At 37.7% G+C, this 17,510-nt stretch overlaps 1 protein-coding gene across 5 annotated transcripts in view; it reads left to right on the top strand.

Annotated features, from left to right (window-relative positions):
- Window positions 1–17,510, top strand: part of LOC107551128 (IQ motif and SEC7 domain-containing protein 1-like) — a 201,725-nt gene that overhangs the window by 152,160 nt on the left and 32,055 nt on the right. The window contains exon 1 of one of the 5 annotated variants that reach the window (XM_016232627.1): window positions 6,128–6,190. The exons of the other annotated variants lie outside the window; for them this stretch is intronic. Coding sequence (XP_016088113.1) covers window positions 6,153–6,190 — 38 coding nt within the window. The 5' untranslated portion in view covers window positions 6,128–6,152. Of the gene's footprint in view, window positions 1–6,127; window positions 6,191–17,510 lie in introns of those variants that run through there. 5 annotated transcript variants of the gene reach the window in all.

Genomic DNA, 17,510 nt, shown 5'->3' with positions numbered 1-17,510 from the left:
TAGGGATGTTTTGAATGGTTTTTGCAAAATACTCGATAATGTCAAATCGCACATCGTTAAAACAACAATTATGATATTATCGCAGATTATATATATCGCACACCCTACTGTCATCTGACTGTCTTGTCATCTATCTGTCTGTCTGTCTGTCTGTCTGTCTGTCATCTGTTTATCTATCATCTATTTGTCTGTCTGTCTGTCATCTATCTGTCTGTCTGTCTGTGTCTGTCTGTCTGTCATCTATCTGTCTGTCTGTCATCTATCTATCTATCTATCTATTTATTTATTTATCTATCATGTATCTGTCTGTCTGTCATATATCTGTCTGTCTGTCTGTCATCTATCTATCTGTCTGTCTGTCTGTAATCTATCTATTTATCTATCATCTATCTGTCTGTCTGTCATCTGTTTGTCTGTCTGTCTGTCTTCTATCTATCTGTCTGTCTGTCTGTCTGTAATCTATCTATTTATCTATCATCTATCTGTCTGTCTGTCATCTGTTTGTCTGTCTGTCTGTCTTCTATCTATCTGTCTGTCTGTCTGTCTGTAATCTATCTATTTATCTATCATCTATCTGTCTGTCTGTCATCTATCTGTCTGTCTGTTTGTCTGTCTGTCATCTAGCTGTCTGTCATCTATCTATCTATCTGTGTCTGTCATCTATCTGTCTGTCTGTCATCTATCTATCTATATATCTGTCTGTCTGTCATCTATCATCTATTTGTCTGTCTGTCTGTCTGTCTGTCATCTATCTATCTATCTATCTAACTACCGTATTGACCCGGATATAAGACGATGTTCGTCTTATAATCAGGGTCGTCTTATATTTGGGCCAATACAGTATCTATCTATCTGTCTATCTGTCTGTCTGTCATCTATCTATCTGTCTGTCTGTCATCCATCTATCCATCTATCCATCTATCTATCTATCACCCAGCAGATGAAAATCATAAATCCGATTGAGCTGAAAATAACAGCACCCCGCAAGATTTGAGTTATCATTAATATTCGTTGAAGGATTACCTGTCAAAGTGTAATGCTGATGGTTAGGGATGCTCATCACTGAAGTGCCGATTTCAATCAGACTAGCTCATCACATCAGCTGTATCTGTTACCTTACTAGTAGTTTCTCCATATAAAACAGTATAGAATATGAAGAACTATGACACTTTGGTTGAAAAAGAATACTGGAGTCGTGGTCGTCCATGTTGCTGCTCTTTGAGCCAGTGATCAAACTTCCGTCAGAGGCTCTGCCAGTGAAGAGTTGCACTACCATACTGTAATGAGATCCCCTGAGTGCTCTCAGCTAATCACAGTCGAGTATAGGCTCTCCTAGCTTGTCTTAATTGGCTGCAGGGGTAATGCCACTGGAACACGCCAATTCATCTCAGAAGATCTGTGACGTTCATATACATTACAGCTTCTTTTTAAAAATCTCCCTGTGCAGACCTAGGGAATAGACTCATGACAAGACTATCTTGTTCCAAATCAGTTGTTTAATGTTTTATTAATTATAATGTCCAGTGGATTTGCATATGTTCATTAGCGATCGTCCAGTCAGTAATGATTGCTGTCTTTCCATAGATTCTTTAAATACAGAGAATAATGATGCGATATCTTTCCCATTGTTGTCATCAGACATGTAGATTGTATGATGGCTCCCCCTACAGGCTGATATGGAAGTGAGTGTGGCATTCTGGTAATAATGTGACAAATCAATAATGTCAATTCCCTCTCCACTGCATATTTCCAGAGTAGCTTTGTGAGCTCAGTATAGCTAGAATGGATTGTTATGTCTGTTCACTTGCCTGTGTCTGCAGTTGGGTGCCAAACAGGTGCTGAGGAATACCAAAACACTCCATCTATGGCTGCTTGGCCATCTGTGACTCACTCACAGACGCTCACACACAACTCCTCCTGACCTCCGAGTAAGTGAGGTCACAAACCAAGCGTTGCTCGTCAAAACACAAACACCGTTACCCTCGTCCCCCTCACACTGGGGTTGTGACATCTGACAGGGTAAAACACAGGATGAAGCCATTCCAACCACTCACACAGCATCTTTCCTTTCCAAGGAAATTAAATATACTTTTTAATGCACTATTATTATTATTATTATTAATATTAATACAAATATTAAGTGATATTTTTGCCGAGTTCGACACTGGCGACTATATAAATGTACATGTAATGCCTTTTTTCCTGCTTGTTTTGCGATCACATCTTTTGTTATGTTGACTTAATAAACTGAGACAACGCGCATCAAAGTTTTAGTGGAAAAAACGGACTTTCAAACAGTTCTCATTTCTGCCGAACACCAGCACTTATGCCACTCTTGCTGAAAGCAGCTCCAGTTGTGCAGCATGAGAGAGATCGAAAATGGAGACATGCAAAGTAAAAGTGTTGAAAAGCAGTGTCTTTTTCGTGCACAACTTGAACAAACTACAACAGGTAAAGCTGTCAGCTGTGTGGACATTAACAATATCGTTAACAATTCTTGTTTAGAATCGATGCATGGCTTCTTATCAAGCTGTGTTCTGTTGCGTGAACTTCATATTAGGCCTATTTGTTGCGCATCTGCCGTCCAGTAATCGCAGCAAGCTTTGTGCTCTGTTACCTTTTAATAAACAAAATATCAGCTTTAAAATTCTGCCAAATTCATAACGAAATTCAAACAATAAATACCGTTTTGGCACTGATCGCTGAAGCGCCTCAGTTCAAGCGGCACGTGAACCCATCATATCTTTCTCTTTACTACTATAGTATGAAATTAACATGAATGGCCATCAAAAGGTATATTATAAGATACAGTACAACTTACTGAAATGTCTCACGTAATCGCTCATTCAGTGTTTCAAACTGCAGAAAACATTTAAAGCTTGTAAACAATGCCACATAACAATATTTACCTCAGAATAACCATTCGCCATTCATATGCTCATTCATCTAAAAAAATAAATAACTATAAAGAACAGCATTTTGCTAAATATATGCGCTATATTGCATATTCATATTTTTACTTAACCTGTTGTCTACATGATAAGAAAGAATGCAAGGAACTAAAGGTAAAATTCAACACCTCCTACATAATTGCATGTTACAAATGAAGAAAAACAGACTGGATGTGTGCAAGACATATGACAACATTTAAAGGATGCATTGAGGAGGAGCCCAAACTACACTCAGTGGCCAAGTGATGCTGACATAATTATGGTCAATGATATTGTGGCACAGATTCTGTGTAATAAACAATTCTTTGTGACTGTATGTTCTCAAGTTGGAAAAGACGTTTAGGTTTAACTTTAAGTAAACCTTAGTTCCCAGGACATCTACAAGATGGATTAAAATGCTTATGTTGTAAAAGGAGGGGAGACATAAACACATGACAGTATGACTGATGTTAAGGTGATTTAAAGGGGAAAAAGATAAGAAATAAAACGTGTATTCTGTGGCTCTTAGAAATAATTTGGTGCCTGTTTTTGTTTTCTGTAGGAGCCAATGGCTGCAATGTGTCCTGCAAGGATGATGCATTAACATCTAGAGATTTTCTTCAGAAAAAATAGTTAATGGTGTTATTATTATACTTTTTTTTGCTGTGTAACTCAAAATGCTTATGTTGTAAAAGGAGGGGAGACATAAACACATGACAGTATGACTGATGTTAAGGTGATTTAAAGGGGAAAAGAGATAAGAAATAAAACGTGTATTCTGTGGCTCTTAGAAATAATTTGGTGCCTGTTTTTGTTTTCTGTAGGAGCCAATGGCTGCAATGTGTCCTGCAAGGATGATGCATTAACATCTAGAGATTTTCTTCAGAAAAAATAGTTAATGGTGTTATTATTATACTTTTTTTTGCTGTGTAACTCTATGTGTTTTGTACGGTGTTCTGAATCAATAGGATTCAGGCAACGGATTGGACATTTGTGATGATGTCATAATCTGTCCAGCTTTCAGCAGATTAAGGTCCTCGGTGACTAGCCTCTTTACACTCGTTAGTGTTCCCTCTTCTGTCTAAACCTTTACTAACCCAACGCCATAAACCTCTGGTCAGGAACTGGCTCTTTGTGCTCTCCGCCTATTGAAGTCAACGTGAAATTAAAATTCACCCCGTCTTTCTTAATTCGTGTTATTGTGAACTGTTCTCCTTGTTATTCCAAAGTAAAAATTGATCTATAAAAATACATTTATTTTCCTTTAAAACGTTTTTCTTTTTCCGCTGATGTCACAGGCTATGCAGGCTATTATGTTCATCCTGTGTTATAGCTCAGCACACATATTAAAGCCAGGCGGTGTGTTTCTCCAGCTTCATTAGCTGATGGATATGCGTGATTGGGCGGGTGTTTGAGTCGATGCTCACAGCAGTCCCAGGTAGTCAGCTGTGAGAGATAAAACAGAAATAGGAGGAGCACAGCAGTGTGTGGATTGAAGGGTCCAGCATTTTTGAGTTCCTGTACTCCCCTCCAGCTGCTTCTTATTTGTGCATGTGCATGATTGTCCCAGGAGAGTCTTTTACCCCATAAGGACATTTTTTTCTCCATTAATCCAACAAAATCACAAACGCAGTCAGTTATGCTGATTGATAGTGAACATTCTAATAATATGGTTAATTAGACATTCATTTTATTTGTATTGTATTACAATTGTGCTAAAAATTGTAAAAGGAAATTATTTAAATATTTTCTAGAAAATGTTTACTTTTTACAAAAGACAGCATATTGTGCACAAAAAACAGTTCACAAAACTATATGCAGCTTTTTCTTATTTTCTTGATACAAATAGTGCTGTCAATACATTATGAAGCAGTAATCTTGTGATTTCTGGACAGTTTTTTTATTATTATAATTTTTTTTTTTTTACTAAATTTGGTGAGTGTTAATGTTAAATATATATTCTAATTCTATCGATTTTTTATGTTTTTGTAAAATAATTAGATCAATATGTATTTTTGAACTGTATATATATATATATATATATTTATATTTATATATACAGGGTGCGATTAGTGAAAAAACCAGAGGGGGGGGTTGTTTTTGAAAACTTTTTATGAAATATATATATACAGAGAGTGAGCAGTTTGCTTTTGTAACTAAGACCCTAGCAGAGTTTGGCAGCTGTCCACTTAGATCAGTTTCAGCAGACACACCAATGATTACTTACTTAAAGGGGTCATATGATGTTGCTAAAAAGAACATTATTTTGTGTATTTGGTGTAATGAAATGTGTTTATGCGGTTTAAGGTTAAAAAAACACATTATTTTCCACATACTGTACATTATTGTTTCTCCTCTATGCCCCGCCTTTCTGAAACGCGTCGATTGTTGCGCCCCTAACATAACCAAACTGTTATGCCGCTACCATATTGTGATGATGCCCTGTCAGGCCAGAGCGATGATTCAAAAACATGAAAACCCATTATAAATGAGGCATTCGTTGCATCCAGCGAGAATAAAAGTTACGCCTTCTTTCTTTGCGTGAATATTTGGGCGGCGTTATGCAAATCTTCCCACATAGTGACGTAGGTATGTGGGGGGCGTGTTAGAACGAGCCGGTTTAGGTAGGCGTGGTTAACTCTTAACTTTTATAAAGAATATCTCTTTGGATTTGAGACTTTAGTCTTTGCAACTTTACAGATCTTCTTTATGCACCAAGAGCTTGTAACACTCCAAAGAGAAAGGAAAAATTGAAATCGCATCATATGACCCCTTTAATATTAGTTTACAGCAGTCGTTGGTTTTGCTTTTCCAGGGATGTTTAATAGGCAATTATCCGAGGACTGTTTTGGCTCCAGTGGTAGCCAAGCGCCACTCCACTATAGTCACAAATTTGGTGAAGTGGGTCATGAGGGGGGTTGGTGCCCCCATAGATGACTGAGCCTCTGTGTGTTTGTTGTGCAAGGCTCTGCCATTTTTAAAGGCAAAAGCCGAACATGAGCTAATCGTGGACACCACCTGCCGGATTCAGTTTGCAATCCCATTAAAGTTAAATCCTTCCCATACAGTGAAAGAGCGATTGTATTGCACTTAGTTTAGCACGTACACAAAACTTGAGGTCCTGGCACTCGTACGGATGCCTCTGTGGTTCGGATCTCTTGGTGGTGTGAGCCAAGGTCAGCCTTGAGACATTTGCTTTTCAGGAACGTGTACAGGAGATTGATGCCGCTTCATGCCAGCTGCCGTCTGAAGGCACAACAGTAAGTCAGCAACACTTATTCACCATGATCCACATATAAACAGCAGATAACCATGAGTGGGATTTAGCTCAGATTAGGTAATATGACAGTATCAAAACAAAATGTAAGCATAACAGCAGCAAGTTTTAAGATTTAAACACAATTGAGGCAGTTGAGAAACTGGCAAATTTGAGAAACAAATTCAAGAATGTCAGACAACTGAGCCGGGTGGTAACGTGTCAGTAAAGTGTTTTTGTTTTTTGTTTTTCATTTGACTGTGCTACTTTTTTCATAGTTTTCTATTTAAACACATACTAGGTGGACTTGACTGTTATGCTAGCATCTTTTGCAGCGGCTCGCGCATAACATGGCATTCTAAAAACGTGGCGCTCTAGTTAAAGTTCAGCTTTTAGAAAAGGCCTGCATTTTTTCTCTGCCTGCATTTTTCAAGGCAAAAATGCATTCTGTATCAGTGGCCCCTTACAGGTGCTAAAAGGTTCTATGTGGTTAAATTGGGCTTAAAAACTGAACATAATTATTTGTGTGGTTATTATTAGTACATCACAGGTCAAAAGAACACACGGTCAAATGTCAGTGACAACATGGGCAATGAAGGATGTACGGAGATGCATTTATACAAAACTGCATGCCTACAGAACGTACTTCATTAATGGATGAGATGTTCTTCGTTGAATTCAGTACATACTATGATAGTAGGAGAATTTGCTTTAGTGGCAAAGTGGCTAATACAATTAAAAATGATTGTAGTATTTATTTATAGTATTTATAAAAAAAATATTAGATGACTAACTTTGTAAGACTAAAAGCATTTTGTGCAACTGGCCCCTGGTTGAATACAATTTTTTTTTGTGCTTATTTTCTCTCTTTCTGCCCCTTGGTTACCTTTTTGTCTCTCTGTCTGTTTTTAATTCTGTCCAACCCTGTTTTTTCGAACTGTGAAAAAAATCTGTGACCTTGCAGCATGGTAAAAAACAGAGAAACAGAACACAGCCCCTTTGCATGGGGCAAGAGCACCGAAACGCCACCTTCAACAGAAAACACACCGGGGGAGAAAGACAGAGAGTGCGAGAGAGGGATGGAGGAGGGGGATGAGTGCAGGGGGAGGGGTTGAGAGGTGCATAGAGAGAAAGTGACATGGAGAGACAGAGAAAACGAGAGTGTGTTCGAGGGACAGGAGGCTGGGGGAAAGGAGGGAAGCAGACGGCCCAGTGGAGTGCATCGTCACGCTAGGTGAGAGGAGCTCCGGCCGCTGCAACAACAGGCTTTTCCTGCTCAGGGGCAACTAAGTTTATCCTCCGCAGCTTAAGTTAGAGAGCAGACCTCCGGACGCTGCTTTTAGCATGTTATTTGTGGCTAGCCGGGCTCAGGATGGAGTGAGAGGTACGTGTGTGTTTGTGTGTGTGTGAGTTTGAGGGTGTCTGAGCAGCACACAGGTTTCTGGCAAAGATGACTGCAGCAGTCCTCCGCAGCTTAAGTTAGAGAGCAGACCTCCGGACGCTGCTTTTTGCATGTTATTTGTGGCTAGCCGGGCTCAGGATGGAGTGAGAGGTACGTGTGTGTTTGTGTGAGTTTGAGGGTGTCTGAGCAGCACACAGGTTTCTGGCAAAGATGACTGCAGCAGCTGTTGAGGCATGCAGCTATCTCTCTCTCTCTCTCTCTCTCTCTCTCTCTCTCTCTCTCTCTTCCGTAGTCTGATGTCATTCTGACTGATGCGAACTAGCTGGAGGACACTGGATTGTTTGCTTACTAAGCCAAACTGACTAAATAAAACTTTCGGATGGTATCCGAAATCTCTGATGACCTCCAGAGTTTGACTTTACATTTCTTTCCTTAACTTTGCTGATGGAGCACTGTGATCCATAGGGTAGCTAGCATTGATCTCGGAGCTTGTTTATTATGTTCATCCATTAGGATGATGACATTGAAGCAGAAACAACTGACGCAAACACATTTAACGTAGATTGGCTTCCCGACAACCATTAAAGAAATCAAATGCAAGAGTAAATGGAAAAATTACATCCTTGTGCTAGACGTTCCTTACGATTTTATATTTATGTATAGCAATACTCATTTTGTGTGTACATATCCTGACGTCAGCCTGTTTTTTTCTGCTTTTATTGTGCCCCCGGTGTCTTCTGGTGTGATCCAGGGAATGTTTTGGCTCCTGTGGCATCCTTGTGAGGTGGATTGTTTTAGTTTGGGGGAAGATTATGCAACATTAAGCTGCTTGGTATCAGATAATGCAGCAATAACCATTCTTTGTGGTTATGATTTCAGAGATATTCATCAGAGCTGGTGGTGTTTTTGCACTCATATGAGTGTCAGCTAAACTATCTTTGGATCTGCTGATGTAATTAGATTCTAAGTTTAGTCACACACTTGGAATATGTGAACATGTGGGGTAGAACCATTCATATTTTCAACATAAACATATGCTGTGCTTTCATATGTTATATAGTTGGGATGCCCCATATATCAGTCCCATATCTGTTGATATTAAGATATTTTTGTTTGTTTGTTTATTGTATCAGTCGATGTCGGATGTTTAATTTTATTTGTTTACATTTTACATATTTTTAAGTAGAGATATAAAAATAAAAAATGTTTCATACTGTACATTATAATGTTGTGATGCATCAAATCACTTGTAACATTTTAAAATAATTGATAGTTGTTTTAGGTTACTGGCCATAACATAAAAATATTAATATTAATATATATATATATCGATAACAGTTAACCGTATATGTTAGATTGAAATACGTTAATATATTGGCTTGAATTTACGGCACTTAATGGGATATTAATTTTACACAAAAAATTTTATTCTGTCATTATTTACAGAATGCAATTCCAAACCTGTATAAATGTATTTCCTCTGTGAAACACAAAAGAAAAATTATGTTTTGCGTTTTTTGGTTACAACCATGACCTGATTCTTTATAAAACACCTAAGGTAGAAACTCGCCTGAGGATTTAAAATAGTCACATATAAACAATAAGGAAAGCCTGCCCATTCTTACATAATTTTTCTATTTGAATATTTTAAAATGTAGTTTATTCATGTGATGGCAAAGCTGAATTTGCAACAGTCATTACTCCAGTCTTCAGTGTCACATGATCCTTTAGAAATCATTCTAATATGCTGATGTGGTGCTCAAGAAACATTTCTTATTAGTAATGTTGGAAAAAAACAGTTGAGCTGCTGGAAACTGTGGAACCGTTACGAGTGATTTGTCCCTAAACTCATCAAGCATCATCAGTAAGAATGGGTTGAATGTTGTGCCATTGCAAATTTTCTTCCAAATGTTTCTTTCTTTTGATGTAAAAATTGTATTTATGTTTATTTATGTTAAAATATAATAGTATATTAATCAATATTTGTATATTATTTAAAAATAAATATGCCCTATTAATACATTTAAAAATGATCATTTATAAGTATATTCCATTTCATATAACATTTACATGTTTATTAAATTTAATTTATAAACATAATATTTTGTGTTGGGACCAGGAAAAACATTGGCAGGGCAAGTTGAAAACTGAATTTACTAAAAAAAAAAAAGTCTGCACTGTTGAGTCCTGCGTTGTATAGTGTTCTCAAACCTTTCAGGATACCTAACTCCTTATGAAGTAGAGAAAGGAAGAAGTCTCTTATGCTTGATGTAAATCAGACTTGATGAAAATACTTAATTAGTGTGTTCAGCATCCAGTCAGAGTGAATTGTGGGTGGTTAGTGAATAGCACTGTAACACAACTCACAAAAGTAATGCAGCTGTTAAGTGAATTCCGCACAAAGTGTTTCTGCTTTTGGAGGCTCAGTGGTATGATCTATTTTGGCTTTAGTGCTTATTAAATCACCTGTCTGGTCAGCTCTGGTATAGTGATTCACTCTCCATATCCATGCAAAGCATTTCATGATAATCACAAGCTGTAGATGATTGCTGTTGGAAAATAGTTTGTTTGGTTTATATAACAATTTTAGCAGCACTGTTATGCATGTCGCCCTTCTATTTTAGTACAAAAATACAAATCTTGAAAGTGATCTCTAGAATCTGAACAACAGCACACTGTTTGGATGCTGCAGACTGATTGTTGCCATCCGCTCCAAGTAAACAGCCCTTAAATATTTTTTTATGTTGCGAAGCCCCATGTTTATAGACAATGTCAAGTTCGTTTGTAATTTGTTGCAGTGTGTTCAGTCAATCTGCAGCAAGCTCTGTGATAATTGCCACTTGGCTTCCATTAGCTGAGTCTGCCGGTTCTTCCTAAGAAAATAAACAGTTCTCAGGAATCAAGGGGAGAAGAATGCAGGGTCAGTGTTGGTTGTAACAACAAGGTGTAGGATGATGAAGGCCTGGTTGGGTTTGTGGATTGTGGGACTTGCTAATCACCACCTGGCCATCTTTCAACAGAAGCTAAGCTTAAAACAGAAGCTTACAAGAGAGTGACATTTCACTGGAACTGCATCATTGGCTAAGTCTTTGAAAACAGTAGAATGGGTTGATTGACCTTTTGAAGTGATCCTATTCCTCTCTGAGCTGCAATAATAAAGGACTCATTTCCCTAGACAGAATACAAATCATTGAAAGATACTAAATCACTTTCCGAATAACCAAAAACACCACTACTAGTTTCTAAATTACACACGTCAGCTTTCATTTCTCCTTAGATATGAAAGACAACAAGGCATTTAATCTGTGCCAAATTCTGAAAGATTTCAAAAGTGGGTTTTAAAGCAATGGCCTCTGTGTGACCGATGGAAACACATCCCTGTTTAAGAGCACGAAACTGAAAGCTGCTTTATGGAATGAGGTGTGGACAGAGTTGCAGTGTGAGCACTGCAGATGTTTGACTATAGGGTGTGCGTGCGTGTGTGTGTGTGTGTGTGTTTGCGTGTGCCAGCTTGTGTGGCGTTACATGGGAAGTTAAAGAAGCAGACTCTAGGCAGCTGGAGGGAAGGGAGGGACGGACAGAAGCAGTTCTGCGGCTTGCTGGTTACGTCAGCTCTGACAGGCTGCATCTTCCCAGCTTATCGTAAGATCACTGACACGCTATTCCCAAGAAAATTACTAATTCCGCAATTACTTGCCACATAAAGAGGTTATAGTTACTGGAGATTAGAAGTTTCCAACACATGCAGGCCTGGGTATTTTGTCAACAACCTAGAAATGTAAAGGCAGCTGTATATTTTAGTATATTAAATATTTAAATATTGTGTAAAACTAAGCTACCTGGTCTCATGGCAAAAACTTACCTGGGGGTACTTTTTTGCGAGACGACAATTACGTACCATTAAGTACATATCACTGCAGTTTCCAAAAGAAATGAACACTAGAGGCAGTAAAACTCCGACACCTTTTATTCCTTTTCACACAAATTTACAGAGTTTCGATTAATAAAGCGTAATTTTCGCACAATTACTTGAAGAATATTATGTTTATGTTTATTATGACTTCAAAACTATTTTAATATGCTGGGAGATTTGAAAACTGATGCTTTTTAATGTTAGCATCGCACATATCCAGCTTCATATCTATTGGTTTTCATAGACGGTAGGTTTGTTCGGTAGTTCACGGAGTACGGAGACGTACTTGAGAGATAAGGAGCTCCAGTTCGAATCCCATGTAACTACGGTTCGACAAAACAGCTGAAATCTGCATATAAGGAAGTCCACATGGCACGGTTGCATCAACATATGCGTTTTTATATCGGTTTTGCATTTGTTAACACTATCGGGTAGGTTTAGGGTTGGGTTTGGTGTAGGGCATATTTCCAACACGATAGAGCATTAACTTTTAGCGACAGTCCGTGGATATTTGAATTCTGAACCGCCGCAATACGTACCTGAAGCAACGAAATAAAAACACAGCAATACGTACCTATATCAACGTAATATAAACGTCCCAGGGTTCACGTATTGAACCCGTATTTTAGCGCCACTCAGTGGGCATTTCTCTTTGAAACTCCAGCGAAACGTGCAGTATATTTTAGTATATGCAGTATAACGTGCAGTAAGGTACGTAAAAATGGTGTTGCAGAAAAGTACCCAGAGGTACGTATTTTTATGAGACCAGGTTGAACTATGTACTTATTATAGAGAAAATTATGCTTCCAGAATTACATTTTTGGCTTCAAAATAAGCCTAAACAAGTTTGTAAAATTCTATGGTCTGGCAATGGAGAGGAAAAAATTATTGCTGTAGAATCAGCTTTGCCATCACAGGAATAAATAACATTTAAAAAAAATATAAAAATATTATTTTAATTTGTGTTAATATTATGTTTTTACTGTATTTTTAATAAAATAAATGCAGCCTAAATAAACCTTTAGATTTTTATATAAACACACACACATATAGTACACTATCATTCAAAAGATTTGTTATACATCTCTCATGCTGTGATTTGTATTTCTTGCTGTTAAATTACATTTTGTCATTTTTTTTCTCTCAAGTTTTCTGCAGACCCTCCAGCCCAACAATTATAGAAAAGCATTATTTAATAAGATGTCACTCTTCAAATATCGTGCTCACGCTATGTTTATACTGCCTTTCTTTCCATTGCTTCTTTCTTTAGCTGTGAGTCATGATAAATCATAGTATTAATGCCTTAAGGACACAGCGTATAATTATTGTGTTCCCATTCATTGACTTCTCATTAATTTGAAATGCATAGTTCTTTTCTTCCACCTTGTACAAGCCTGATGAGAAATCATCCGATTATCTTCAGAAGGGTGTTACGCCCAGTTGTGTAAATAGACTCCTGTGGCCTCTTTGTGGTAACATGCTGTCAACATGAGAGGAATGTTTGGGAGAAAAAGCGTAGCCTTGCTTCAGTCAAGCTTGTAAAGACAGTTAAACGTTTCTAGGATGGACGCGATTTGACCCTGAGGCCTAAGAAATCCGTACGCATCTGCTTTCACAGTGATCTCATCAGGTTATATTGAACAGAAGAGGCCAAAGTTCAATCTGCAGTCAACTCTCTAAGAGATGTGCATTTAATTACTCTCAAATTCTTTGACTACTAAAAAGTATCCAGACTATAATTTTCTGAAAAATTACATACTGCCTCCATCTATCACTGAAACTTAAAAATTAGTGTACTAGCATGATGCACGTAGCACAGTGTCTACCAGAAAATAATCTGTTCGACTTCACAATGAAGTGAAATGATTAACCATTTAGAATCGTATCTGAAGTTTAAATTATTGGGAGAGAGATTCTGGGCCAATGAGATTACACGGTGGGCGGGGCTATCCAGTTAAACCATGCAGAAATACTCGATTATACCCAAGCAATCGTCAAAATGGTTAGGACAAAAACTGTGATTGAAAGATGGAATAGATAGCTTTTATAGCTTATTATGTTAACAATTTGAGCAAAGTGCGCAAAGTGTTAACATGCCTTTTTTTGTTTGTTTGCTATTAGCCTGATGAGATTTGACAGGCCACACAACACAACAAGTATTCCGCTATAAAACTCCAGATTATTGCTAATAAATGCAAAGAGGCATTACTAATACGTAGGCCCGCTCAGATTCTGTGGCCACAGATTAATTTATTGGTTATTTCGGGTAATTTGATTATGCTTTTCAGCTGAGCATGTAGTACTCTCGGTTCTGTTAAACACATTTTAACCTGTTTAAATCCACTCCGCAGAGCTACACAAATTTGTTCAGTGCAGAAGGTCCACAAATTCAGTGCTTTTTAACTTTGCTAACTTGGCTAATGTTGAATTTAGAGTAAAGTTGAGGCATGCAAAATAAACAGGAAATCTAATGTATGTCATATTTACAGACCATAGGGTTTTTATAGATGATATATAGTTTTATTGATGTTTATAGAGGATTTGAAGCTGGTTCTAGATCAGTGTAAGCAGTGAGCAGCAGTGTTGTGTTGCGTATCTGTATTGGTATGCATGGACGGCCCTACATGTCTGCTGAATGCCCCTTGTAAAGGTTACTCTCGACAGCTCCCAGATGTGCTACAGTATTTGTGAAATTGCAAATGTTGCCTGAGACCACCTCAGCAGGTAACTCAAGTAAACTAGTTTGGAATTTATAGCGAAATGTGCGTTTTATAGGAGTTTGTTAACCATTTTCATCGCATGTTGCTGTGCTTGAATTTTACAGGAATCGGTTTATGTCAAGCTATTATCTTTTATAAGAATGTACTCGACTGGCACAGAAAATGAACCATTGTGCCAGGGGTGCCAGAACATATAGGTCAGTGTTCTCATCTACTGCATTTTTTTTTTTTATTGTGTCATAAAGTCCCAATCTGTTCATTCCACCAGTTTTAATATTTTCACTGGAGATATCAAATCATGCATTCTGATGTTTGTAAGCCACCATAAATATTTATTCACAGTGTAATGTGATCATTCTAATCATTCCTTGACATTATGCTGATGTTTCACAGTGATTTTATCCGTAACATTTTCATTCTTCCATGCGATTATAGTTGAAGGGCTGCATGTAATGCCATTTCATTGGTATTCATGAACTAAATGGCTGACACAAATTGTTGTTTTGTTGTGCCCTGCCCTTGAATTGCAAGTGAATTCATCAGCAGGAGAAAGAGAATTAGACCTTCTGGTCATCTTTGTTCTGGGATCTGTTTCTGATTGGAAATTGTTTGAGTATGAGATGATGATAAAACATTTGGTGTGGAAACTTTCCACCATTCAAAATGTTGATTTTCAATATGGCTCTTACAAATATTAATTATGGCAATCATATTATTTTGGTTGAAACTATGGTTACCATGATAAAACTTTAAGAATGACGTGGAGGAACACTTCTGAATCATTGTGATGAAAAAAAGGGAAGTTCCACATGTCAGGGTTGTGATCCTTTATAAAACACAATTTTTAAGAGATGAAATGGCATCAAAGTTTCTCTGAACGCTCAAATTGAAAACACTCCAGCCCCTCTCACATTTCATACCACATTCTTACATACTGAGAGAAAATGACTTTGACATGCGCCTTGAAGTTCTCACAAAGGTCCTTGTGTGAAACGTCCCACATGTGAGTGAAATCGATCATTTGATCTGCCGCACGTTATGAGCCCTGGGATTGTTCTAGAATGGATGGCCGTATAAATTTCTCCCCCACTGACGCAGGACATTATTGTAAAGAAATATTCAGTGTCATCTCCTTTGTATGAACACAGAGTGATGAAAACGATTCACTCTCTTTTTGTATTGGAGGTCATTACAGGATTTAACAAAGGCTCAAGTCAAATGGCCCACCTGTAGAAGATTTATTCATAACTCACTGTCTGTTTTAGATATTGTTTTCTTTTGGCAAGTAAAAATTTTTTTTTTCCTCCATAGTTCTTCATAAATATGTTTAGTAAAGCTAGACTTGTACTATTATATTTTTTGTATTTACTTTTAATTTAATTTTTTTTAGTTTAGTAAGTTTGTTGTTGTTTTTTGTCATTTTTATTATTTTTTAATGTCTATATTTGTTACTTTTTACTTTATTTACTTTTAGTACCTCAAATTATATATATATATATATATATATATATATATATATATAAAAATTTAAGTTTACATTTTTTTTGTTATTTCAAGTAATGAAAAGTTTTTGTTTATGATTTTAGTTAATAACCCTAGCTAGATTGCATTTGCAAATACAAGCATTCGATAAGTTGCATTATGATAAGAAAATATGATTATTTTTCACAGGATCTCCAGCATGGTTTCACATTCACTCTGACTTTAAATCACGCACAATTCAGAGAAAGCAATCAAATGTGCAGTCACCACTCCCTTCCTTTAAACCTCAACACACACATACACACACTCAGCACTTCCCCATAACCACTGCCTGCGCCCTCCTAAGCAGAGCAGAAAGACACACGGTAGGATGGGCAGCAGAGACATTACCTGGTGCCAGTGCTAATGCTATGACTGGAGCAGACGGCAGCACTGGGAGGTGCTGGTTGCTTCTTAATGCGTGCGTGTAGCCAATGGCAATGGAATTTATGGGAAACAAATAGAAGCGGTGCCCACATTTTTGGTGACCTCCAGTAAAGGAAATACAAGCGAAGGACAGGAGATTTGTGTTGTGTTTTGACAGCTGGCATCACAAGTGTTTGCCTTCAGACGGTAGGTTAAGCACCTTTACTTTTGTTAGATTTGAGGTTGCTTGGAAGCGTGTGATTTGTGTCTGCTGTTCTTTCAGCTAATTTTGCATTTAGCAATGGTATATCACTAGCACATTTAGCAAACTGCAAATAGCCCTTTCTTATTTTTCGCAGCATAATTACAGATGTGGAACAGAGAGTTCACAGTGTGTGAAAGGGTGATATTTTGTTAATAAAACGACCTTGAAGCTTGAATAGAGAGAGACTGAGATCTGTATGTGTCAGTTGCCTCTTGTTCCGCCAACATGTCTCTCACTGTGATAAGATGGGACACGTCTTATCACTACCCATCAATCAAGGTGCCTAAAGAGACAAACATACACAGAACCTTTGCTGTCCTTGCTTTAGGAATGGAGGATATAATTTATTGGATTTTTGATCTGACAAATGTACTATACTATCAAGGCTAATATTACCTTAATAAAATAGACATTTTTGTGTTTTATGAGGGCAAAATGAAAATTAATAGACTCAACTCAACATTAAAAAGCTATTATTAGCATTAAATAGGCCTAAACTATGAATTATGTATATAATGTATTCTAAAGTTTGGGGACTCAATTAGATTTAAAGGGGTCATATGTGATTTCAATTTGTCCTTTCTCTTTGGAGTGTTACAAGCTCTTAGTGCATAAAGAAAATCTGTAAAGTTGCAAAGACTAAAGTCTCAAATTCAAAGAGATATTCTTTATAAAAGTTAAGAGTCCATCACGCCTACCTTAAACGGCTCGTTCTAACACACCGCCACATGTCTACGTCACAATGTGAGAAGATTTGCATAACACCGCCCAAATGTTCACGCAAAGAAAGAAGGCGTAACTTTTATTCTCACTGTAGTATTGTTGTTGCCGCCGCCGCCATGTCGTGAAGGTGCTGTGTGTTTCCTTGTGAAAGTTAAACTACTTTGTTTGACCTTCCAAAAGAGGACGATATCCGCTTCGTCATGCCTAGAGCTGATCCGTGCTGGTCGCTGAGGAAATACATCAACTTCGCGCTGTGGATCGGCTTTCACCGTGGACGAAGCGGAGTCCAGCCCGGGGTCGTCACATGTGGTTGCTGCAAGCCCGCTGGCCGTTCCTCACTCTAGCCTGCCGGCCTCCGCTCACTCAAGCCCGCCGTGTGTGACGCTGTGTGTTTCATTGTGAAAGCGAAACTAC

The sequence above is a fragment of the Sinocyclocheilus grahami genome, unplaced genomic scaffold, assembly GCF_001515645.1.
Source record: "Sinocyclocheilus grahami isolate Dianchi unplaced genomic scaffold, SAMN03320097.WGS_v1.1 scaffold415.1, whole genome shotgun sequence".
Lineage (NCBI taxonomy): Eukaryota > Metazoa > Chordata > Actinopteri > Cypriniformes > Cyprinidae > Sinocyclocheilus > Sinocyclocheilus grahami.
Note: the sequence above shows the minus strand (reverse complement) of the source record. Positions and strands in the feature narration are given on the sequence as shown.